General features: G+C 46.8%; 1 protein-coding gene across 2 annotated transcripts in view; it reads left to right on the top strand.

Annotated features, from left to right (window-relative positions):
- The first annotated feature begins 7,614 nt into the window (after nucleotides 1-7,614).
- CAPN7 (calpain 7) overlaps nucleotides 7,615-25,796 on the top strand; it is a 79,274-nt gene continuing 61,092 nt past the window's right edge. For both annotated transcript variants that reach the window (XM_044293841.1, XM_044293840.1), the window contains exons 1-2: nucleotides 7,615-8,441; nucleotides 19,752-19,860. In XM_044293841.1, the coding sequence (XP_044149776.1) occupies nucleotides 8,340-8,441; nucleotides 19,752-19,860 (211 nt within the window). In that variant the 5' untranslated portion in view covers nucleotides 7,615-8,339. The remainder of the gene's footprint in view (nucleotides 8,442-19,751; nucleotides 19,861-25,796) is intronic.

Genomic DNA, 25,796 nt, shown 5'->3' with positions numbered 1-25,796 from the left:
TTTTTTTGGAGTTTCTACTCTAGGGGTGCATCAGGGGGTCTTCAAATGTAAGATAAGATGCCTTTATGTGACATGGCAGCTTAAAATTATCCCAGTGAAATCTGCTTTCCAAAAACCATATGGCATTCCTTTCCTTCTGTGCCCTGCAGTTTGCACGTACAGCCGTTTACGACCACATATGGGGTGTTTCTGTAAACTACAGAATCCGGGCAATAAAAATAGAGTTTTGTTTGGCTGTTAACCCTTGCTTTGTTAGTGGGGAAAAAAATGATTAAAATGGAAAATCTGCCCAAAAAGTGAAATTCTGAAATTTCATCTCCATTTTCCATTAATTCTTGTGGAACACCTAAAGGGTTAACAAAGTTTGTAAAATCTGTTTTGAATACCTTGAGTGGTGTAGTTTCTAAAATGGGGGCATTTTTGGGTGGTTTCTATTATGTAAGCCTCACAAAGTGACTTCAGACCTGAACTGGTCCTTAAAAAGTGGGTTTTGGAAACTTTCAGAAAAATTTCAATATTTGCTTCTAAACTTCTAAGTCTTTTAATGTTCTTCCCAAAAATTGGCATTCACAAAATGATCCAAACATGAAGTAGACTAATGGGGAATGTAAAGTAGTAACTAAATTTTGGAGTTATTACTATTATAAAAGTAGAGAAATTGAAATTTAGAAATTTGCAAATTTTTCCAGATTTTTGGTAAATTTGGTATTATTTTTTTATAAATCTGCTGGTGTAATACAAGCCTAAGAGATAGCATTTTGGAGGCAGTTGAGTTGTGTGTCTCAATAGTGATATTGAAATTCGCCATGATGATGGTGGAGAGGAAGTGTAGAAGTATGAAAGTGGTTGAAAAATGCAGTAGCAGGGCCTGGTGAATGGTAGATGACGGATATTTGGAAGTTGGAGGTAGAGAAGATGCAGAAAGATTGAACTTCAAAAGAAGAGAGGTTGTGAAAGGGTGAAGAAGTGTTGAAGGAGCAGTTACCTGATAGGAGGAGGCCAACAACTCCATCACGTCTGTCTGGGAGGGGAGTGTGGGTAAATTGAGGTTTTCCATATGATAGTGCGGCAGGGGAGGCTGTGTCATATTTTGCCCCCTGAAAATAAGTGATAGTGCCCCCTTATATACAGTACCATACAGTGGCGGATCCAGGGGGGGGCAACGGGGCAATTGCCCCCCCCCCGAGCTGGCGGCGGCGGCTGGGCACAGGGAGATGAGCGCTTCCATTGTGGAAGCGCTCATCTCCAGTCATCTGTATCGCCGTCCTCAGGACAGCGATACAGATGTCCATGCTGCGGCAGGGAAGGGAGAGGCGTGTCCCTTACCCTTCCTCTGATAGGCTGCAGGCACTAGGCCGGCAGCCTATCAGAGGCCGGCGCAGGCGGCGCGATGACGTCATTGCGCCACCTGAGCCATACAGCGTGGGACACAGGCCGGAAGAGGCCTGCATCGCATCGCTGACATAGAGGTAAGTATGTGTTTTTTGTTTTGTTATTGCTGGCACAGGGGGCAGGGGGGTCTGTTATTACTAACACAGGGGGAGGGGGGCTGTTATTGCTGGCACAGGGGGGGCTGTTATTACTGGCACAGGGTGGGGAGTGGGGTCTGTTATTACTGGCACAGGGGGGCTGTTATTGCTGGCACAGGGGGGGGGGCTGTTATTACTGGCACAGGGGGGGGCTGTTATTACTGGCACAGGGGGGGCTGTTATTACTGGCACAGTGGGGCTGTTATTACTGGCACAGGGGGGCTGTTATTGCTGGCACATGGGGGCATCTACTGGAGCATTTTATACTGGTACATTATGGGGGCACTACGAAGAAGGAGGGTGTGGAGCACTATGGGGGCATTTACTAGGGGCACTATATAGGGGTATTTTATACTGGCACATTATGGGGGCACTATGGGGACATTAGCTCAACTGGGGGCATTACAAGGGGGTATTTTTTGTACTGTCACATTATAAGGAGAATTATTTCTACTGGGGGGGCATTATGGTGGGCTTTATTACTCCTCCATGGTATGAGCCCCCTAGTAGCAGCACCAGCCTCTCCCTGCTCTGCTATCCCTCTGCCCCTTCTCCAAATCCTTATGAAATCTTTCTCATTAGGATAAAACACAACATCAGCGCCGCCGAGCCCCCGGCCAAAGTGTTGAAGTGGTGTCCGAGATCCCCAAGGGTCAAGCAATTGTAAGTTTTCATATGAAATATGTTTGTTATACACATATAGCATACACTCTGCCACACAATATACAGTATACCTCTACACTGTGTAGTCTGTTCTATAAGGCACCATTGTTTTGTGGCGGCGGACAGAAAAAAATCTGAGAGTGCCCCTCCCGAGACCAGGCTCTGGATCCGCCACTGGTACCATACATCCTGTGCCCCCATGCTCTTTGCCGCCTTATATAGTGTTACATGCACTGCAAACTCAGACTGGCCCACAGGAGAACAGGTCAATCCCCCAGAGGGCCCCTGAGCCAAGGTGGGTCCCTAGCCCTCAACCCCTACACAAGTGGCACAGTAGACTGACTGGACTACATACAGCATCTAAACCAGCCTATGTCCATATTAAAACAATTACCCAGCGTATCATTATAGATGCATCTGGTGGATGAGATGACTTGTAGGTACAAAGGCAGGCCAACAAGTATCCTCTTTCATCTGGGACCTTCCTTCTTGATGTCACTGCAGGGGACCCCCATCATAAATCCCCTTGCAGGGTTTTGCTGCTGTGTGAGTATGTGTCCTTGGCTGAAATAGGTCAGAGAGCCCTAGTCCAAGGCAGGAGACAATCAGCAGGTTATTGACCGGGGCTCCACAAAATGAACCATCTAGGAAATGTGTTACTACTGAAAAAGATATGTGTTGGCACAGTTTACAAAGTAGCTGTACAGTGGGCCCCCTGAATGAATTTTACTGGTGGGCCCCAGGTACCCTAGTCTGACACTGATGCTCTGAGTCCCCATGCCCCCTTACAAAATGATACATGCTCTGTGGCCCCTATAGATAGTGCCACACACTCTGTACCCCCCATACTGTGCCACATGCTCTGTGTCCCCATGCTCTATTCTGCCATATATAGTTATATGCGCTCTGTGCCCTCTGCTCTTGTGGCCCCAGGCTCTGTGCCCCAGTATACAGTGCACACACTTACCTTTACCCGATCCCACAAATGTTATCCAGAGGTGCAGTCCTGGCCTCTATTCTGCGGAATGTCGCAGACTGCACAATGACGTTATCACTCTGCCTATGGCTACATGCACACGACCGTTCCGTTTTTTGAGTTCCGCAAACTGCGCATCCGCAAAAAAATGGAAGCCGCCTGTATGCCACTGTAGAAATGCTTATTCTTGTCCGCAAAACGGACAAGAATAGGACATGCTCTATTTTTTTGCAGGGCCACGGAACGGAGCAACGGATGTGGTCAGCACACGGAGTGCTGTCCGCATCTTTTGCAGCCCCATTGAAGTGAATGGGTCCGCACCCATAGCCGCAAAAACTGCGGCTCGGATGCGGACCCAAAATACGCTCGTGTGCATGAGGCCTATGTCAACAACTAAGCAGTGAACGGCAGTACAGGGAACCAATGGTTGCCTTGTCCTGCTGGCACTAAGGTGAATGCTCATATACAGGATGCAGATACAGTTGAGTGCAGGGGCGTCCAGAAACCGGGTGAATCGACCCAGTGACCGGGTGCCCAGGAGAGGGAACTGTCTGGTACCCCATTCAGGGTTAAAGGGTGGTGCTACCTGTGCGGCTGCACTGGTCGCACACACTCCTAAGGCCGTCCCTGAATGAAAGAAAAACAGCCATCCAATCCACCTATTCACCACCTGTCCATTCCCGTGCTGAGAATCTCGCTGCAGCTCCTACCTTATGGACCAGAAGGGTGCCATCCCGTCTATAGTCATGTGCACTGCTGCAGCTATTTACTGGCTTCGGCAGTGAAGTGCCTCCAAGAGGCTCAGTGGGCAAAGAGCAGGGACAGGAGCCTCAGCATGGGAATGGAGCGGCAGTGAATAGGTGATGAGTGTCCTTTTTTCTTTCATTTACACACTTTCAGGGCCATAAATAAGTTTCGGGACCTGACCAACCCTCTAACCTGGAGCGATTTTCCCTTTTTGCGTTTTTTCTATTCACATAGCCGTATGAGGACTTGTTTTTTGCGGGACAAGTTGTACTTTCTAATGGCACCATTTAATATGGCATACAATGTAGTGGTAACACCACATATGTGTAGCTATTTTAGCGTTTTAATACTGAAAAGAAAATGTTTCTTTTCGTCGCCATATTGTGACTATCATTTTCTTATAGTTATGTGTACGTAGCTGTGTGAGGGCGATCTGCACTATTCATTGATAGCATTTTGGCATCTGTAGGACTTTTTGATCACTTCTTATTAAATTTTTTGTGGGAAGTGAAGCGACCAAAAAACGGCAAATCGGCCATTTTGACTTTTTTCCCGTGTTGGATAAATATTTTTAGATCTTACAGTTTTCACACACAGCAATGCCCATGATGTGATGATGCAGGCAGACATCTCACTGCTGGGCGGTATAGGAGTATAGTGCAGGCCCGGGAATCAGCCGCCTGTGCTCCACCTACATTGTGCTCCTGCCTGCTGCTGCTGGGGAGCGCAGGGTGAGCTGTGATGATCAGCGGAGGAACTAGGTGAGAATTTACTGGGGTTTTTTTTTTCTTCCTGTGAAGAGAGCACATATCTAAGCATAACCACTGTGAAGGGGGCACATATCTGGGCATAACTACTGTGAAGGGGGAACATATCTGGGCATAACTACTGTGAAGGGGGCACATAGCTGAGCATAACCACTGTGAAGGGGGCACATATCTGGTCATAACTACTGTCAAGGGGGCACATCAGGTCATACCTACTGTGAGGGGCACAATGTGGGGATCACTACTGTGAAGGGGCACATGTGGGCATACCTACTGTGAGGGGCACAATGTGCGATCCTAGATCCGAAGTCGATTCGGTCAAAACTTTGATTTAATGTAGTACGGAGATCCATCTCCGTACAGCTTTAAAATGTACGGCCTCTAACGAGGCGACGTGAGCTATTCCCGAAGTCTTGCGAGGCTTCAGTGAATAACTTCGGTATTTGATTATTAAACTGAAAAAAAAACATTTTAAAACAGGTATCTGAATTCGGCTTCGGTACTGACTGGTTCCTTTGTACCGAAGCCGACTTTGGAACCAAATGGTTTTTAAGTTTAAAAATCAAATTCTGAACTTATTCACAGAAGTCTCATGAGACTTCGGGATTAACTCACTTTGCCTCGTCGGGGGCTGTACATTTTAATGCTGTACATAGACGGATCTCCATACAGCATTAAACCAAAGTTTTGACTGAAGCAACTTCGGATGTAGGATTCAAAGCTCACTTTGCACATCCCTAGTCAAAACTACTGTGAGGGGCACAATGTGGATATTGCTACTGGGACTAGGGCTGCCACCTTTCCAACAAAAAATAGCGGCCAAGTTAAGCCACACCCTAAAGAGGGTGTGGTTGTGGGTGTGGCTTAACACTGGGTCTTAACTCGCTAAGTCAAAATGTAGCTCCCAGTATTAATAGTGCCCCCATTAGTGCCCCCCAGTAATATTATTGCCTCCATTAGTGTCCCCCAGAATCGATAATGCCCCTCATTAGTGCCCTGGTAATAGTAATGCGCTCATTAGTGCCCCCCAGAATTGATAATGCCCCCGGCAATAGTAATGCTTCTATTAGTGCCCCCTAAAATTAATGCCCCCCATTAGCGCCCCGCCCAGAATTGATGATGTCCCTATTAGTGCCCCCAGTAATAGTAATGCCTCAATTTCTGCCCACCAGAATTAATAATGCCCCCATTAGTATCCCCAATAATATAATACCCCCAGTTGTGCCCCCAATAATAGTAATGCCCCAATTAGTGCCCCCCAGTAATAATAAAGCCCTCATTAGCGCTCCCCAGAATTAATAGTGCCCCCATTAATGCCCAAAGTAATAGTAATGCCCCCATTAGTGCCCCCCAGTAATAGTAATGCCCCCAGTAGTGCACCCTGGAATTAATAACGACCCCCATTAGTGCCCTCCAGAAAGAGTAATACCCCCACTAGTGCACACCAAAATTAATAATGCCGCCCATTAAGAGTAATGACCTATTAGTGTACCCTAGAATTAATAATGCCCCCATTAGTGCCCTCCAGTAATAGTAATGTTCCCATTAGTGCACCCCAGAATTAATAATGCCCCCCATTAGTGCCCCCAAGTAAGAGTAATGCCCCCATTAGTGCGCACGAGAATTAATAATGCCCCCATTAGTGCCCCCCAGTAATAGTAATGCCCCCATTAGTGCCCCCCAGTAACAGTAATGCCCACATTAGTGCCCCCCAGTAATAGTAATGCCCCCAGTAGTGCACCCTGGAATTAATAACGACCCCCATTAGTGCCCTCCAGAAAGAGTAATACCCCCACTAGTGCACACCAAAATTAATAATGCCGCCCATTAAGAGTAATGACCTATTAGTTTACCCTAGAATTAATAATGCCCCCCATTAGTGCCCTCCAGTAATAGTAATGTTCCCATTAGTGAACCCCAGAATTAATAATGCCCCCCATTAGGGCCCCCAAGTAAGAGTAATGCCCCCATTAGTGCGCACGAGAATTAATAATGCCCCCATTAGTGCACCCCAGAATAATGCCCCTATTAGTGCCCCCAGTAAGAGTAATGCCCTATTAGTGCGCCCCAGAATTAATAATGCCCCCAGTAAGAGTAATGCCCCCATTAGTGCACCCCACAATTAGTAATGCCCCCCATTAGTGCCCACCAGTAAGAGTAATGCCCCTATTAGAGCCTCCTTCTCTGCTTCTTCCCCCCCCCCCCCCCCCCAAAAAAAAAAAAGAGCCCTCATCCATTTGATGGCGCCGCAGTGAACACTGACTGCTGACTGGAAGCTCAGGACAGGACCTGCACTTCAGGGAGATGACGTCTCGCAGGTCCTGTCCTGCACTTCCAGTGAGCAGCGAGTGTTCACCGCAGTGCCATCCAACGGAGGAGGTGAGGGGGAGGGAAAGGCTGTACTAATGAGCCCTCCACAATGGAAGCGCTCATTAGTAACAGTCTTTATATTAAAATACTGGCTTGGACAGTGAGATACCGGCAAGTGGCAACCCTATGACTGGGCACAATGTGGGCATAACTACTGTGTGATGACACAAAGGGGGAATAATTAGTATGTGGGGGCATTAAGGGGACTGGGTGTGCATAGTTATGCTTTGGGTTAGAATTAGAGGCATGGCCTAGCATGAAATAGCTTGCCATGCACCACACCTATTCTCCCTCTTTCTGCTTTTCAAAAGATGGGAGGTATGGGTGCTTGTAAGGTGCCCACTGTTCTACTAAAAAGCCTATCAATCAAGGCAGCCAATCAGAATCAATCTTTCATTTTGACATCTACTCTGGATATGGGATAGCTGTAATCTTGTTGGCTGCTACTACGGTAGTAATATGGATAATTTGTGCAGTTCATATTTCACCGCACGGGACTAGGCAAAGGAGCCAAGTGCGCTGCTAGCAGTTCTGCGCATGCTCAGTGCTAACAGGAAGCTGCGTTCCCCAGGCCGCCCGTGTCCTGCCTGTGTGCCCGGGAGGTGGGGACGCGGGAACGTCCACGCCACACTTCAGTTCCGCATACCCGGCCAGCCCCGTGCTCACAAGCAGGTGAGCGGGGAGCAGCCAGCCTGCTGTGTCAGGGGGAGGAGGCAGCATGATGACAGGGGCAGCTCATCACTGCAGAGCAGGAAGTGCCAGTCTGCCGACATCAGGTAAACACAGCGGTGTGTGAGCGCAGACAGCCCGTCCTGAGGGTCAGGGGCACAGTGCATGGCACACCTGTCACCCCTCTGATCTCTGCTCTGAAGGATAAGCTGTGTCTTGGCATTAAGGGTTACCAGGAAGGGTTCATAAGGACACCAAGGAACTAGACATCAAGATCTCTGCTACTAGGACTACTACTCCAGCGGAGCCTGGCAATGGCACGTCACCACAAGCCGATGTATGTATGCCAGGCAGGAGTATGATGGGCGCTGCCGGATACCCCAGGAGACATTGCTACTGAAGTGTCTGAGACTGGAGACAATTGCCTGCTTACTGACTGATCCCAGATCTTCCAAGACAACTCAAGACCGACAAACTGGATCCTACGACTGAAGACCCTTCAAGTGACCATACCTACCGCCCAATGCTGTACTGACCGACACATCATCGCACTTGCCCATACACCTATTTATTATTTCTTGCTGTGTACTTTGTATCATTTACTATCTCGCTGTCACCATGGATGCCTCCTTACTGGAACTGGATGCCCTGAAGTTCGCCAAGTTAGCGGTGGTCAACGATCAGATAGGCAAATACAAGGAGGCGGTCTTCTATTACAAGGTATGGATGGGATCGGAAGTCCGATCATAGAATAGACCTTCTCTAAGGCCTCATTCACACCACCCGATTTTGCAGCTGGAATGCGAACCCATTCTTTACTATGGGGCCACAAACAATGCAGGCAGCAAATGATAGAACATATCCTCTTCTTGTCCGTTTTGTGAACAAGAATATGGAATTTTTACAATGGGGACTGTGAAAAGTGCGGGATGCACACGGACCGCGTCCATATTTTTTGGATCTGCGATTTGCAGACCGCAAAACGGATACAGTTGAGTGCGGGAGGCCTGACAAGGATTGGGAATGGCAGCTGCATTAACACTTCTATAAATGTATAGCATAAGGCGAGCATCCCGGCAACAGGTGCTCTACAGCAAGGAATCGTATGCAGGGTCTGAAAGGGGTTCTCCAGGCTTTCCTAAATGTCTGTTAGCCTTCTTAGATGGGTTCCTCATTAGTAGTGTTGAGCGAACTTCTGTTTTAAGTTCGGCGTCTAAAGTTCGGCTTCCGGTTAGCGGAGAATCCCGATATGGATTCCGAATACCGTTGTGGTCCGTGGTAGCGGAATCAATAATGGACGATTATTGATTCCGCTACCACGGACCACAACGGAATTCGGAATCCATATCAGGATTCTCCGCTAACCGGAAGCCGAACTTTAGACGCCGAACTTAAAGGGGTTGTCCAGGTTCAGAGCTGAACCTGGACATACCTCCATTTTCACCCAGGCAGCCCCCCTGACATGAGCATCGGAGCAGTTCATGCTCCGATGCTCTCCTTTGCCCTGCGCTAAATCGCGCAGGGCAAAGGCATTTTTCAGAGTTCCGGTGACGTACCGGGCTCTCCATGGGGCTGACAGGAAGCCCGGTGACGTCACCGGCACTGATGGGCGGGATTTGGCTCTGCCCTAGCCAGTAAAACGGCTAGGGCAGAGCTAAAGCCCGCCCCTCAGAGCCGGTGACGTCACCGAACACACTGCTGGGCGGAAGTTACCGCCCGGCAGTGTGTTATTGAAAACAAAAGAGCCCGTGCCCTGCGCGATTTAGCGCAGGGCACTGGAGCGCATCGGAGCATGAGATGCTCCGATGCTAGGCTCAGGGATGCTGCCGGGGTGAAAATAAGGGTATGTCCGGGTTCAGCTCTGAACCCGGACAACCCCTTTAAAACAGAAGTTCGCTCAACACTACTCATTAGTTACCCCTCTGATTCTGCAGTCTTCGCTCCTTTCACTTAAAGGGTTTCTACCACTTCGCTGCACATATTTAGCTGTCAGACACTAGCGATCCGCTAGTGTCTGCTCTGCCCAACCATCCTAATATAATTGCTTTTGGGGCAGCCGTTTTGCTGAAAAAAAGAACTTTTATTAATATGCTAATGAGCCTCTAGGTGCTATGGGGGCGTCATTAGCACCTAGAGGCTCCGTCTACCTTCAGAAACTGCCGCCGCCCAGCGCGTCCCTCCAGCCCGCCCATCTCCTCCTGAATGCGATCCTCCTTGTGAGCGCCTGTATTCGGCGCATGCGCAGTGAATGTCTGACGGCTTCCCTGCTCAGACATCTCCACTGCGCCTGTTCCTCGGAGCACTATGGCGTCATCGCGCAGGCGCAGTGGAGATGTCTGAGCAAGGAAGCGGTCAGACATTCACTGCGCATGCGCAGAATACATACGCTCACAAGGAGGATCGCATTCAGGAGGAGATGGGCGGGCTGGAGGGACGCGCTCGGCGGCGGCAGTTTCTGAAGGTAGACGGAGCCTCTAGGTGCTAATGACGCCCCCATAGCACCTAGAGGCTCATTAGCATATTAATAAAAGTTCTTTTTTCAGCAAAACGGCTGCCCCAAAAGCAATTATATTAGGATGGTTGGGCAGAGCAGACACTAGCGGATCGCTAGTGTCTGACAGCTAAATATGTGACACCGAAGTGGTAGAAACCCTTTAACAGCCAGGATCGGGTGCAGGGTCTTCTGCTCAGGTCCTGAGTATTCCTGTATGCAGTATGTATACTCAGTAGGCATCCGGTCAGTATCTGAGCAGAAGACCCTGCATCCAGTCCTGGCGGTCCCATGTCACAGTGGTGGTGCGACGGAGGGCTAAGTGCTGAGAAAACCATCAGAAGACTGCCAGATTTTTAGAAAAGTCCAGAGATTCCTTTTTAAAGGGAACCTGTCACCGGGATTTTGTGTATAGAGCTGAGGACATGGGTTGCTAGATGGCCGCTAGCACCTCCGCAATACCCAGTCCCCATAGCGCTGTGTGCTTTTATTGTGTAAAAAAACCTATTTAATACATATGCAAATTAACCTGAGATGAGTCCTGTCCCTGAGATGAGTCCAGCGGAAAGGAGCCCAGCACCAGGAGCAAGGAGGAGATTCCGAGGATGCGGGGCGGTGCTGGGCTCCTTCACGCTGGACTCATCTTAGGGACAGGACTCCTCTCAGGGTAATTTGCAAATGGATCAAATCAGTTTTTTTATACAATAAAAGCACACAGAACTATGGGGACTGGGTATTGCGGATGTGCTAGCGGCCATCTAGCAGCCCATGTCCTCAGCTCTATACACAAAATCCCGGTGACAGGTTCCCTTTAAGAGACTTAAAGGGAGTCTGTCACCACATTGGACATTATAGACCGCTTACATAGCGTTCTGGCATAACTTTAGATAAATCAAATGGTACCTTTGTTGCGTTTTCTGCGGTTCACCTGCGGCAAAAACTGGCTTTTATTCATATGTAAATGAGGGCTCACAAGAACACAGGGGCGGCAGTAACCTCTTTGGAGCCCAGGCTGCTCATCCTCTTTTGTTAATATCCCCGACCCAGCCTCTGCCTGCCCTTCTCTTCCCTTGCGTCCTCCTCCTCTCCCAGCTAAATCCCGCGCCTGCGCTCTGCCTCGCTTGGCCACTGTGGGCACGGCATCGATGTAGCTACTGCGCATGCTCCGGCCAACGGTGCGAACCCAGCTACAAGGAGGCGGATCAGAGAAGAAGAGGAGGGCATCGCAGTGCGCATGCCCCGGCCAAGCGAGCCAGAGCACAGGTGCGGGATTTCGCTGGAAGAGGAGGAGGACGCAAGGGAAGAGAAGGGCGGGGATATTAACAAAAGAGGATGAGCAGCCTAGGCTCCAAAGAGGTTACCGCCGCCCCTGGGCTCTTGCGACCCCTCATTTACATATGAATAAAAGCCAGTTTTTGCCGCAGGTGAACCGCAGAAAACGCAACAAAGGTACCATTTGATTTATCTAAAGTTATGCCAGAACGCTATGTAAGCGGTCTATAGTGTCCAATGTGGTGACAGACTCCCTTCAAAGGGGTATTCCTAGTGAAGACAGGAAGTTGTACGCGTGTGGCCCCTACTGTTCACTTCTATGGGAGTTCTTAAAATAGCTGAGCTCTGACTTGGCTGTTTCCGGCAGTCCCATAGCGGTGAACGAAGAGGTGGCCGCGCTTGCGCATCATAATCTCTTATCACTGCTATAGGACTTCCAAAAATAGCTAAGAGCGTTCGGCTTGGCTATTTTCAGCACTCCCATAGCAGTGAATGTGCTCTCCTTCACTTCGGGGGTCCTGTTCTCTAGCTAGGTGAGACCCACACCTATCTGGCATTGATGGCACATCCTAGAGACGTATGCCATCGATGTTTGAGAGGAGACAAACCCTTTAAAACACTGATGGTATAGGAGGCCTGGAAAAATGTCAGGCTTGGCACACATGATCTCTGAGCCCTGTGCTTAATGCATATGCTGGGCAAAGCTTCCGGGGTATACATTAAATGTATCTATAGGGGTCTCCTCACCTGAAGGGGGACAAGAGAATGTCCTTTTGGCCTCTGGTATCCATTGCCAATACTGTTCAACTATATAGGAAAGTGAAGCAGACTGCACTTTGCGATATAGAACGCAGCCGCATAAAAATCGTATACAGTGCGGTATACAGTACCCTCAGCAGGTGTCTTCTTCTCAGACTAATGTCTCTCGCAGTAGATATTGCAGAACCCCCATTAAAGGCACATCAGAACCCTACCCCACAGTAGTTACCTATGGACTCCCCTATCCCCCAAACTGACTCCCACATGTGACTCTGGCTTTGTTTGACACGTGATCTTGGTGCCCCGCAGGGTGGTCTCTAACCACTTGTACATGGGTTGCAAATGACAGCTGAAGTATTAATGGCCTATGCACTCTAGACAACACCTCCATGTCTGGTGCTCCTGCTCCCGTTAAGCACAGTGGGCGATGCCTGGTGCTTTCAGCTCTGTTCATTATTGCGCTCCGGGTTCAGATGATGGCAGAACTATAAAGAGACAACGAAGGCTGAATGCACCTATGTGGACACCTGTATCACACTGACCCATAAGGGAATGACCACGCGTAGCCTATGGCCCCTTTCACACGGGCAAGTTTTCCCGCGCGGGTGCAATGGGTGAGGTGAACGCATTGCACCCACACTGAATCCGGACCCATTCATTTCTATAGGGCTGTGCAGATAAGCGGTGATTTATCACTTGTGTGTTGCGTGAAAATCGCAGAATGCTCTATTTTGTGCGTTTTTCACGCAACGCAGTCCCCATAGAAGTGAATGGGGCTGCTTGAAAATCACAAGCAAGTGCGGATGCGGTGCAATTTTTACGCACGGTTGCTAGGAGACGATCGGAATGGGGACCCGATCATTATTGGTTATAAGGGAAAATAATAGCATTCTTAATACAGAATGCATAGTACAATAGGGCTGGAGGGGTTAAAAAAATAATAATAATAATTTAACTCACCTTAATCTACTTGTTCACGCAGCCGGCATCTCTTCTGTCTTCTTCTTTGAGGAAAAGGACCTGTGGTGATGTCACTGCGCTCATCACATGGTCCATCACATGATCCATCACCATGGTGATGGATCATGTGATGAGCGCAGCGACGTCACGACAGGTCCTTTTCCTCACAGATGAAGGGCAGAAGAGAAGCCGGGCTGCGCGAACAAGTAGATTAAGGTGAGTTTAAAAAAAAATTTTTATTTTTTTAACCCCTCCAGCCCTATTGTACTATGCATTCTGTATTAAGACCATGTATTATAACCATGTTATAAGGGAAAATAACACAATCTACACAACACCTAACCCAAACCCGAACTTGTGAAGAAGTGAATCGCACATTTTCCTGCGGCACACCCGCATCTTATCCGGGCCAAAAACATGACGCCCATATGAAAGAGGCCTAAATGCTGTGGAATTTTTGCAGCAGTATTGCTTGGGGAAAATCTGCAGGGTTCAACAAATCCCATTCACACGCTGCAGAAAGTGAAATCCAGACAAAAACTTGGCATGATGTGGATTTTACATTCTCGGCATGTCTATTAGGGCTCATTCAGACGGCCGTATGCTGTCGCAAAAATGCGGATCTGTTTTTTTGTGGATTAGATGCTGTCCCATTCAGTTCTATGGGGCCCTTTTTTTCTGTTGCACGGCTCAGCAAAAAAATGAAACATGTCCTATACTTGTCAGTGAAAATCAGGACATGGTCCTATTATAGTCTATGGATCAGCAAAAAAACGGAATGCAATCCGTTTTTTTGCAGACATGCTGAACTGTCCGCAAAAAAAACTGATCTGCATTTTTGCGGGCAGCATACGGCCGTCTGAATGAGCCCTTAATGAGATTATTTTTGTAGCAGATTTACTCTTTGCAACAATTTCTTTATTTTTTTTACCCTGCAGTGGGCCTCCTGGGTGATGTATGATTAATATTTGGAAAGAATAAACGTTCTTCCTTCGCATAGCACTGGAGGGATGTAATCACTTGGATGTGATGTCAGTTCAGACACGAACCATGTGATTCGAGGGCACGTGACCCGTCTCCCTGCACTCAGTACTTCCTGCTATGGGTCAGATGCCATTCACAGTATGTCATAATGGCAGTAAGCGTGTCCGCTTATTTATGTTGGGACTTACGGGAAATAATATTCCCATGACGTGGACAACCAGTTACATTTTGTAACCAGATCTGTCTCTATGATATAAGGATTTAATTTGGAGTAATTCTTTAATAATCTAATTTAAGAATACCAACAGCCATTGTGGGTGCCTGATGAAAGCCATAGCTCTGTGGAAAGCTCCTTAAAGAGGACCTGTCACTATGAAAGTGCAGTGCAGTCTGCAGCCAGCATATTATAGAGCAGGAGGAGCTGAGCAGATTACTTATATGGGAAAGGATTCGGCAGAATTGGTATGTTATTCATGTAAACCTCTGCCCATTCTGTGCCAAGACTTGTTTCACGCTTGCGTCCGCTGATCCGGCCAGGAATGGCCTGCCAGATACAGGACCGCCCACATGACTCCTTAGCTTAAAGTAGAATGAGGAGAGACATGAATATGCTGAATCTTTTCCATAAAACTATATCTTAGGTCTCATGCACACCACCACTTCAATGGGGCCGCAAAAGATGCGGGCAGCACTCCGTGTGCTGTCCGCATCCGTTGCTCCGTTCCGTGGCCCCGCCAAAAAAATATAGCATGTCCTATTCTTGTCCGTGTTGCGGACAAGAATAGGCCTTTCGACAATGGGCCGTCCGTTCCGCAAATTGCGGAAAGCACACGGGCGGCTTCCATTTTTTGCGGACCGCAAAAAACGGCGCGGTCGTGTGCATGAGGCCTTAGTCCGTTCCTCCTGCTGCCTGCAGATTGTACTGTGTTTTAATGGCGACAGGTTCTCTTAACCCGTTAACGCATAATTCTATAAATGTACAGCATTATGCACACGCAATTGTATGGAGCGGGCTGCTGCGGTGAGCCCACTCCATACGTGGCAAGTGCTGACTGTATCATACAACAGGCACTCAACCACAATTATGAGGAACAGCAATCGCGACTAACCCTGTTATTTAACCCCTAAGATGCTGCATTCAACACCGATCACATCATTTGTGGAGTCAGGCAGAGGGATACAGCTACCTCTGACTTCCGATCAGAGCCTCCACAGTGAAATTGCAGGGCTCCAATCAGTTACAATGGCAGCCTGGACGCTTCTGAAGCTTACCAGGCCTGCCATTGTAAGCTCCCTGCTGAACTATGTACGAGGCACAGCTCAGCAGGGAGTGTGTCAATATCCCATTCACCCTAATAGATCTCTGTTAGGCCTCTTGCACACGAACGTGTGCGCCCTGTGGCCGTGCTGCACGAACACCCACCGTGGGGCACCTGCAGCAGATCGCGGACCAGTTCACTTTAATGGGTCCGCGATCCGTCCGTTCCGCAAAAAGATAGGACATGTTCTATCTTTTTGCGGAACGGAAGTACTGGACGAAACCCCACAGAAGCACTCTGTAGGGTGCCCGTGCATTGCGGATCTGCAAATGGGGTCCGCAATACGGCCACGGAGCGCACATGTTCATGTGCAATAAGCCTAAGGCCTCTTTCACACGGGTGTCATGTTTTTTGCCCAGATAAGAGGCGGCTGCGTTGTAATGCGTTTTGCACTCGCGTGAGAAAAATCGCGCATGTTTGGTACCCAAACCCGAACTTCTTCACAGAAATTCGGGCTTGGGATCGGTGTTCTGTAGATTGTATTATTTTCCCTTATAACATGGTTATAAGGGAAAATAATAGCATTCTGAATACAGAATGCATAGTATAATAGTGCTGGAGGGGTTAAAAAAAATAAAAAAGTTAACTCACCTTATCCTCTTGATCACGTAGTTCCCGGTCTGTTCTTTACTAGCTGTGGGCTAAATGACCTGTGGTGATGTCAGATCACATGCTCCAATCACATGGTCCATCACTATGGTGATGGAGCATGTGATCTGACATCACCACAGGTCCTTTAGCAGGAGTTTTGTCTCCGCTTAAAAATCATCTTCTGAGCGGAAACATAACGGACCCTATTATAATCTATGGGGTCCTAAGGGCTCCGTTTGACTCAGTTTGGCGTCAGTTATGTGCCTTTTCCGTCCTTTCCGTTCTCCTGCTCCTAGACGGAGAAGGAGAACGGAAAGCCATGACGGTGATGTGAATAGGGCAAGGGATCAAAAGATCCCAGGTTCTGGCCCCTAAAAAAAAATGTGAAAAAAAAAAAAAACACATCAAAATATTAAAAGTTAAATCACTTCCCTTTCCCAATTTCACATATAAAAATATATAAACAATAAAAAATATATATTTGGTATTGCTGCATGTGAAAATGTCTGAACTATTAATATTTGTAAACAAAAATTCCTATGCGGAGGAACTCCTTAACACGCGATTCGCACACTGAGTGCTGTCCACATGTTTTGCCGCCCCATTGAAGTGAATGGGTCCACACACGAGCCACAAAAAATGCAGCTTTGATGCGGACCAAAACCACGGTCGCGTGAATGAGCCTTTTCTTTCAGCCAAAAATGAACTTTTAAGATTCTGTAAATGCGCCCTCTCAAGTGCCCAGGGCGGCGTCTCAATCGTCCGAGCCCCAGGCAGCACCTCCTCAACGGCTCATAACCCCGCCCTCCGTGTGCCTCTGCCCACCCGTTTACTCTCCTCCTCTCCTTTTCCACTGCGGCTGCGCGGTCAAATTCGTAGCTGGCGCAGTGGAAAAAGAAGAGAGGCGGAGAGTAAACGGGCGGGCAGAGGCACACGGAGGGCGGGGTTATGAGCCGTTGAGGAGGTGCTGCCTGGGGCTCGGACGATTGAGACGGGCCCTGGGCACTTGAGACGGCGCATTTACAGAATCTTAAAAGTTCATTTTTGGCTGAAAGAAAACTCCATTAGATACAACAAAGGTACAGTTTTTAAGTTCTCGGTGGCACATACAGACGTGGACAAAATTGTTGGTACCCTTTGGTCAATGAAAGAAAAAGTCACAATGGTCACAGAAATAACTTTAATCTGACAAAAGTAATAATAAATTAAAATTCTATAAATGTTAACCAATGAAAGTCAGACATTGTTTTTCAACCATGCTTCAACAGAATTATGTAAAAAAATAAACTCATGAAACAGGCATGGACAAAAATGATGGTACCCCTAGAAAACACAGAACATAATGTGACCAAAGGGACATGTTAATTCAAGGTGTGTCCACTAATTAGCATCACAGGTGTCTACAACCTTGTAATCAGCCATTGGGCCTATATATATGGCTCCAGGTAATCACTGTGTTGTTTGGTGATATGGTGTGTACCACACTCGACATGGACCAGAGGAAGCAAAGGAAAGAGCTGTCTCAAGAGATCAGAAAGAAAATTATAGACAAGCATGTTAAAGGTAAAGGCTATAAGACCATCTCCAAGCAACTAGATGTTCCTGTGAGTACAGTTGCACATATTATTCATAAGTTTAAGATCCATGGGACTGTAGCCAACCTCCCTGGACGTGGCCGCAGGAGGAAAATTGATGACAAATCTAAGAGACGGATAATCCGAATGGTAACAAAAGAGCCTAGAAAGACTTCTAAAGAGATTCAAGGTGAACTTCATGCTCAAGGAACATCAGTGTCAGATCGCACCATCCGTCGTTGTTTGAGCCAAAGTGGACTACATGGGAGACGACCAAGGAGGACACCATTGTTGAAAACGAATCATAAAAAAGCAAGACTGGAATATGCCAAACTACATGTTGACAAGCCACAAAGCTTCTGGGAGAATGTCCTGTGGACAGATGAGACAAAAATCGAAGTTTTTGCCAAGGCACATCAGCTGTATGTTCACAGACGAAAAAATGAAGCATATCAAGAAAAGAACACTGTCCCTACTGTGAAACATGGAGGAGGCTCTGTTATGTTCTGGGGCTGCTTTGCTGCGTCTGGCACAGGGTGTCTTGAATCTGTGCAGGGTACAATGAAATCTCAAGACTATCAAGGAATTCTAGAGAGAAATGTACTAGCCAGTGTCAGAAAGCTTGGTCTCAGTCGCAGGTCATGGGTCTTGCAACAGGACAATGACCCAAAACACACCGCTAAAAACACCCAAGAATGGCTAAGAGGAAAAAATTGGACTATTCTAAAGTGGCCTTCTATGAGCCCTGACCTCAATCCTATTGAGCATCTTTGGAAGGAGCTGAAACATGCAGTCTGGAAAAGGCACCCTTCAAACCGGACACAACTGGAGCAGTTTGCTCATGAGGAGTGGGCCAAAATACCTGCTGAGAGGTGCAGATGTCTCATTGACAGTTACAGGAAGCGTTTGATTGCAGTGATTGCCTCAAAAGGTTGCGCAACAAAATATTAAGTTAGGGGTACCATCATTTTTGTCCATGCCTGTTTCATGAGTTTATTTTTTTACATAATTCTGTTGAAGCATGGTTGAAAAACAATGTCTGACTTTCATTGGTTAACATTTATAGAATTTTAATTTATTATTACTTTTGTCAGATTAAAGTTATTTCTGTGACCATTGTGACTTTTTCTTTCATTGACCAAAGGGTACCAACAATTTTGTCCACGTCTGTATAACGCTATTTGATAAGTCTAATATGCTCAAATGTGGTGACAGACTCCCTTTAAGGGGTTAAAGAGCCTCTACACACTTGAATTAGGTCTGGTATTTTTTCACCACAAATAAAAAAAGCCATAAAAACTGGATGCATTTTTTTGTTTTTGTCTTGCCACAAATGTCAATACAGTGGTCCCTCAAGTTACAATATTAATTGGTTCCATGACGACCATGGTATGTTGAAACCATTGTAACTTGAGTAATTGGTTCCAAAGCCCTAAAATGTCATCCAAGATTATAGAAAATGAAGATTTAAGAAAAAAAGGCAGATAACTAAGACAGATACAACATGTCCTTACATATAACAGTCAGGAATAGCTGATAACCAGCAACTAATCCAGCTATTTTACCAGAGAAGTGGGTTGGGTTGGTTGGGTCCGAGTCTGAGGCATTGTATGTGGAGTCTGGTTTCAACTTAGGATGGGTCAGAAAAGACCATTGTGTGTCGAAAATATTGTATCCTGAGGGACCACTGTACATGATCTTACACAGAATTAGGCATTTAAAATATATCGCTGCTTTCTCCAGAAGATTACCCAACAGGGGTCACAGGAGAACTAAATTTCCTTGTATGTAGATTTTGCTATTAATAGTTGATTTTGTTTTTAAGGCTATATTAACTGTATAACTATATTAATATTATATAACTGTATTAACTTTATTAATATAGACAGTGGGGGAGATTTATCAAACTGGTGTAAAGAAAAACTGGCTTAGTTGCCCATAGCAACCAATCAGATTCCATTGTCCAAAGGAGCTCTGAAAAATGGAAGGTAGAATTTGATTGGTTGCTATGGGCAACTAAGCCAGTTTTCCTTTTAAACCAGTTTTGATCAATTCTTCCCCATTGATTTTTACAATGCAGGAGGCCGCTCAAGCACTAATTTATGCTGAAATGGCAGGATCCTCACTAGAGAATATTCAGGAAAAGATAAATGAATACCAGGAAAGAGTTGAAGCACTTTACACTGCAGGTAAGTGGACATGGCAGCAAGAAGATGGAGTAGACACTGCAGCATGTGCATAGCCCCATTATCTAACATGAACCGTGTCTTCGGAAAGTCCTCTGCAGCCTTGTGCTAAAATAAAAAAATAAAAATATCAACCCCATCATTCTGCACTCTGTACCCCATAACGGCTAAGTGGAAACATAATGTTCGCTATCATTGCAAATTTTTTGAAAAGGAAAAACTAACATCTGGCATTGACAAGTATGCAAACCCTTTACTCAGCACCTTTGGCAATGATTATCGCCTCCATCATTCTTGGATACGATGCCTCAAGGTTTACACAGCTGAATTTGGGGATTTTTTTCCCCATTCTTTTCTGCAGATCCTTTCACTCTCTGTCAGGTTGGATGGGAACCTTGGGTAGACAGTGATTTTCAGATCTCTCCAGAGATGCTAGACTGGATTCAAGTCAGGGATCGGGTTGGGCCACTCAAGGACATTCACAGAGTTGTCCCTAAGCTACTCCTGTGTTGTCTTGGTTGTGTGCTTAGGGTGATTGTCTTGTTGGAAGGTACACATTCGGCTCAGTCTGAGGTCCAAAGCACTCTGGATCAGGATTTCATTGAGAATATCTCTGTACTTTGCTCCACTCAGATTTCCCTTGACCCTGACCAGTCTCCCTGTCCCAGCCACTGAAAAACACCCCCATGGTATGATGCTGCCACCATCATGTAGGTATATTGGGCAGTGCTTGGTTTCCTCAAAAACATGCCACTCGGAATTGAGGCCAAAAAGTTCAATCTTGGTTTCCTCAGACCAGAGAATCTTGTTTCTCACAGTCTTTGTTGAAATCTCCAGGCAGGCTTACTATTTCTTTTGTTTGTTTGTTTTTTTGCTGGGGAGGGGCTTCTTTCTGGCCACCCTGCCATAAATCCCAGATTGGTGGAGTGCTGCAGTGATGGTTGACCCTCTGGAAGTTTCTTCCGTCTGCATACAGGATCTTTGGGACTCAACCAGAGTGGCCAATGGATTGTTGGTCACCTCTCTTACCAAGGCCCTTTTCCCCCCAATTACTTAGTTTGTTGGGGCAGCCAACTCTAAGAAGAGACAAGGGTATGTCTTTCCAAATCATGTCCAATCAACTTAATTTACCACAGGTGGACTCCAAGCTGTAGAAACTTCTCAAAGATTATCAAAATGGGAGACACCCACAGCTAAATTTCAAGTGCCGTAGCAAAGGGTCTGAATGCTTATGTCCCTGCAAAATTTTAGTTTTTACTGTTTAATAAATTTGTAAACATTCTGAATGCAATCCATGTGAAAAACTCTAACTATGCATGAGACCGAAGACTTGTAATACTGCCTTGAGTTAGTGTTCATAGTATGGCCACAAAACCCACACCCCTTGTTATTCCACTAATATAAATTTAGGTCATTTTGGAACCCTGGTGGTGGTCTAAATTTGGCAATTACTATCTTATTACTGGTGAATTAAGTCAATGGGGAAACTATAAACTCTGAATATCAGAAATCTCTTCACCGTGACCTCAGAATCCACTGTGGTGTTCTTGTTTTTCAGGTTCTTATGTTTAGTCAGTATAGTTTTCCTCACAAAGGACTGTTAAAGCTGATTCAAATGTTCTTCTAGCTGCCAATTATTTTCAAAGTTCTTTCTTTTCTGACTTTAGGAGTTTAAAATGAATCAGGCATATACAGAGCTTTAATGTAAAGTCTGGAAAATCAGTTCTCACCTCTCCTGTCCCTTATACTATAAACAGTGATAAGCAGGGTGTTCTAGTGGTGATAGAAAATCAGTTTTCACCTCTCCTGTGTTCTCTCCTGTCCTCTATACTATAAGCAGTGATAAGCGGGGTGGTCTAGTGGTGATAGAATATCAGTTTTCACCTCTCCTGTCCCTTATACTATAAACAGTGATAAGCGGGGTGGTCTAGTGGTGATAGAAAATCAGTTCTCACCTCTCCTCTGTTCTGTCCTGTCCTGTCCCTTATACTATAAACAGTGATAAGCGGGGTGGTGATAGATAATCAGTTCTCACCTCTTCTGTGTTCTCCCCTGTCCCTTATACTATAAACATTGATAAGCAGGGTGTTCTAGTGGTGATAGAAAATCAGTTTTCACCTCTCCTGTGTTCTCTCCTGTCCTCTATACTATAAACAGTGATAAGCAGGGTGGTCTAGTGGTGATAGAATATCAGTTTTCGCCTCTCCTGTCCCTTATACTATAAACAGTGATAGAAAATCAGTTATATCCAGTCCCTTATGCTAGGTCTCCTCATACTTCTCCAAGGCTCTTAGTTACAATGAAACTGTGCAGCACATACTCAGTAGTAAGTTCCTCCTCTAAAGACTGGAGGAGAAGTTCACCACTGGGCATGCCTGCAGTCATCTCAGGACTGCTAGACAGAACAGGAAAACAGCAGTAATGGGGTTATCCGGGAATAACCTGCAGCGTGCTTCTGCTATAGAAAAAAATCATACTTGCCTACTTCCTGCCGTACTGGTCCTGTGTGCCGCTCTCACGTGTCCATCTTCCAGCCTGTGGCTTGTTTAATTTGTCCTTGGACAGGCATGGTCATTTGCTCCACTGCAGCCAATAACTGGCTTCAGCTGTGATGTGTGTTTTGTGGACACCTCACCGCTGAATCCAGTTCTTGGCTGCAACAGAGCAGATGATCAAGCCCATGGCGGAAGCTAAGTAAACAAACCACGGACTAGAAGATGGACACACGGGTACCAGGTCCAAAGCTGTACGGAGCAAGTAGGTATGATTCTTTTCATAGCGGAGGGAGGTGGCGGACTGCTGTGAAAAGTTATTTATTCCCAGACAACCCTTTTATGGCACCACTGAATATGCCAGGTACACTTTTACATGTTTCTTTTATTCCAATTTAGACTCGCAGATGATTCTCTGCATTTCCAGGACATACATACATATATGGGGTCATTTATCAAACTGGTGTAAAGTAGAACTGGCTTAGTTTCCCATAGCAACCAATCAGACTCCACCTTTAATTTTTTACAGCTCGTTTGGAAAATGAAAGGTGGAATCTGATTGGTTGCTATGGGCACCTAAGCCAGTTCTACTTTACACCAGTTTGATAGGAGCATTTTGGAACGCGCGCTCCGTCTGTAACAAACTGTCGTACATCCATGAACTGTTCATCTCTCAAAAACTTTCCTTTCTGGGTCTCAAAGAGACATGGCTGACACCCTCAGACACCACCTTCCCTGCTGCACTCTCTTATAGTGGATTTCAATTCACTCACACCCTCGCCCTGGCTGCAAACATGGTGGAGGAGTTGGTCTTCTCCTATCAGACACCTGCTCCTACAGCCCAACTCCACTGCCACCCTCCATTACGCTCACCTCATTTGAAGTACACTCTGTTCGCATCTACTCTCCCTCCAACCTTCAAGTAGCTGTCATTTACCGCCCCCCAGGCCCAGCCACCATATTTCTTGACCACTTTAACACATGGCTACTACACTTTCTTTCTGCCGACATCCCCACTATAATCATGGGTGACTTCAACATCTCTATTGACACATGCCACTCGGCCGCCTCTAAACTCCTGTCACTCTCTTCCTCCTTCGGCTTATCACAGTGGTCTTCAGCTCCCACCCACAGAGATGGTCACACTCTGGATCTGATCTTTTCCCGCCTCTGCTCCCTATCTAACCTTTCTAATTTGCCTCTCCCCCAATCCGACCACAACCTACTCACCTTCTCTTCATTGGTATCTTCTGCAGCTCCCCCGGTCCACACACTAGCACACCCCCGCAGGAACCTCAAACAGCTTGACTTTCGCTTGCTTTCTGACTCTCTTCTCCCACTCTCTACCATCTGTTGCCTCCAAGACCCAGAAGCTGCTACCACCCTATATAACACCACAATAAGTACAGCTCTGGACACTGTTGCCCCCCTCACACACAACAAAATCCGGAAAATCAACAGACAATCCTGGCACACCAACCTGACCAAAAAACTCAGACAAGCTTCCAGGGCTGCTGAGCGGCGATGGAAGAAATCCCATTCTAAAGATCATTTCACCGCATACAAGCAATCCCTCCTCATAATCAAATCCTCACTCGCTGATGCAAAACAGGCTTACTTCTCATCTCTCATATCTTCCCTGTCACACAGCCCTAAACAACTTTTTAGCTCTTTTAATTCCCTTCTCCGTCCCCCAGCGCCCCCACCCTCTCCTCTTCTCAGCTGAGGACTTTGCCAAATATTTCAAACAAAAGATAGTCCACATCAGAGAAAGCTTTACTACACAGTCCCCACAGACCCTCTACACAACTGCTCGGTCCTCTTCTCCCAAAACCCACTTCTCTACCATTACAGAAGGTAAACTCTCCACTCTACTCTCCAAATCTCATCTGACCACCTGTGCACTTGACCCTATCCCATCCCACCTCATCCCTAACCTCACTGCAGTGTTTATCCCAGCCCTAACTCATCTCTTCAACCTATCACTAAACTCTGGTGTCTTCCCCTCTGCTTTTAAACATGGTACCATTACACCCATCCTCAAAAAGCCTTCACTTGACCCATCTTCCTTGTCCAGTTATCGCCCCATATCACTTCTTCCGTATGCCTCAAAGCTACTTGAACAACATGTCCATTCAGAACTGTCCTCCCACCTTTCCTCCTGCTCCCTCTTTGACCGCTTACAATCTGGCTTCCGACCCCACCACTCGACCGAGACTGCCCTTACCAAAGTCACCAATGACCTACTCACAGCCAAAACCAAGAAACAATACTCTGTCCTCCTTCTACTTGACCTGTCCTCTGCCTTCGACACTGTTGACCACTCCCTTCTGTTGCAAACTCTCTCATCTCTTTGCATCACTGACCTGGCCCTCTCCTGGATCACATCATACCTCACAGACCGGGCGTTTAGCGTCTCCCACTCTCGCACCACCTCCTCGTCTCATTCCCTCTCTGTTGGTGTCCTGCAAGTCTCTGTCCTAGGACCCCTGCTCTTCTCTATCTACACTTTTGGCCTGGGACAGCTCATAGAGTCCTGTGGCTTTCAGTATCACTCCTACGCTGACGACACACAAATCTACCTCTCTGGTCCAGACATCACCACCTTACTATCTAGAATCCCACAATGTCTATCTTCTATATCATCCTTCTTCGCCTCTCGCTTTCTTAAACTTAACATGGATAAGACAGAATTCATAATCTTTCCCCCATCTTGTTCAACCCCCCCAACAGACCTATCTATCACGATCAATGGCTGCACATTATCCCCAGTCAACAAAGCCCGCTGCTTTGGAGTGATCTTGGATTCTGCCCTTTCCTTCCGACCGCACATCCAAGCCTTTTCCACCACCTGCCGTCTCCAACTCAAAAACATCTCCCGCATCCGCGCTTTCCTTAACTTTGAATCTGCGAAAATACTTGTACATGCCCTCATTATCTCCCGCCTAGACTACTGCAACATTCTCCTCTGTGGCCTTCCATCTAGCACTCTCGCACCCCTCCAATCTATCCTCAACTCTGCTGCCCGACTAATCCACCTCTCACCCTATTATTCCTCTGCCTCTCCCCTTTGCCAATCCCTTCACTGGCTCCCCATTGCCCAACGAATTCACTTCAAAGTACTCACAAATACATACAAGGCCGTCCATAACCTGTCCCCTCCCTACATCTCTGAGCTAATTTCCCGATACACCCCCACACGCACTCTCCGATCCTCACAAGACCTCCTTCTCTCCTCTCCTCTTATTGCCTCTTCCCACAATCGACTCCAGGATTTCTCCCGTGCATCCCCCATACTCTGGAACTCGCTACCCCAACATATCAGACTCTCACCTACAGTGGAATCCTTCAAAAGAAACCTGAAAACCCACCATTTCAGACAAGCCTACAACCAAAGACCCTGCTGCCTCTATACCGCCATGACCAACTTAACCCGCACCTACTGTG

This window comes from Bufo gargarizans, chromosome 5 (genome assembly GCF_014858855.1).
Source record: "Bufo gargarizans isolate SCDJY-AF-19 chromosome 5, ASM1485885v1, whole genome shotgun sequence".
Classification (NCBI taxonomy): Eukaryota; Metazoa; Chordata; class Amphibia; order Anura; family Bufonidae; genus Bufo; species Bufo gargarizans.
The sequence above is the reverse complement of the archived record's forward strand: the minus strand, read 5'-3'. Positions and strand labels throughout refer to the sequence as shown.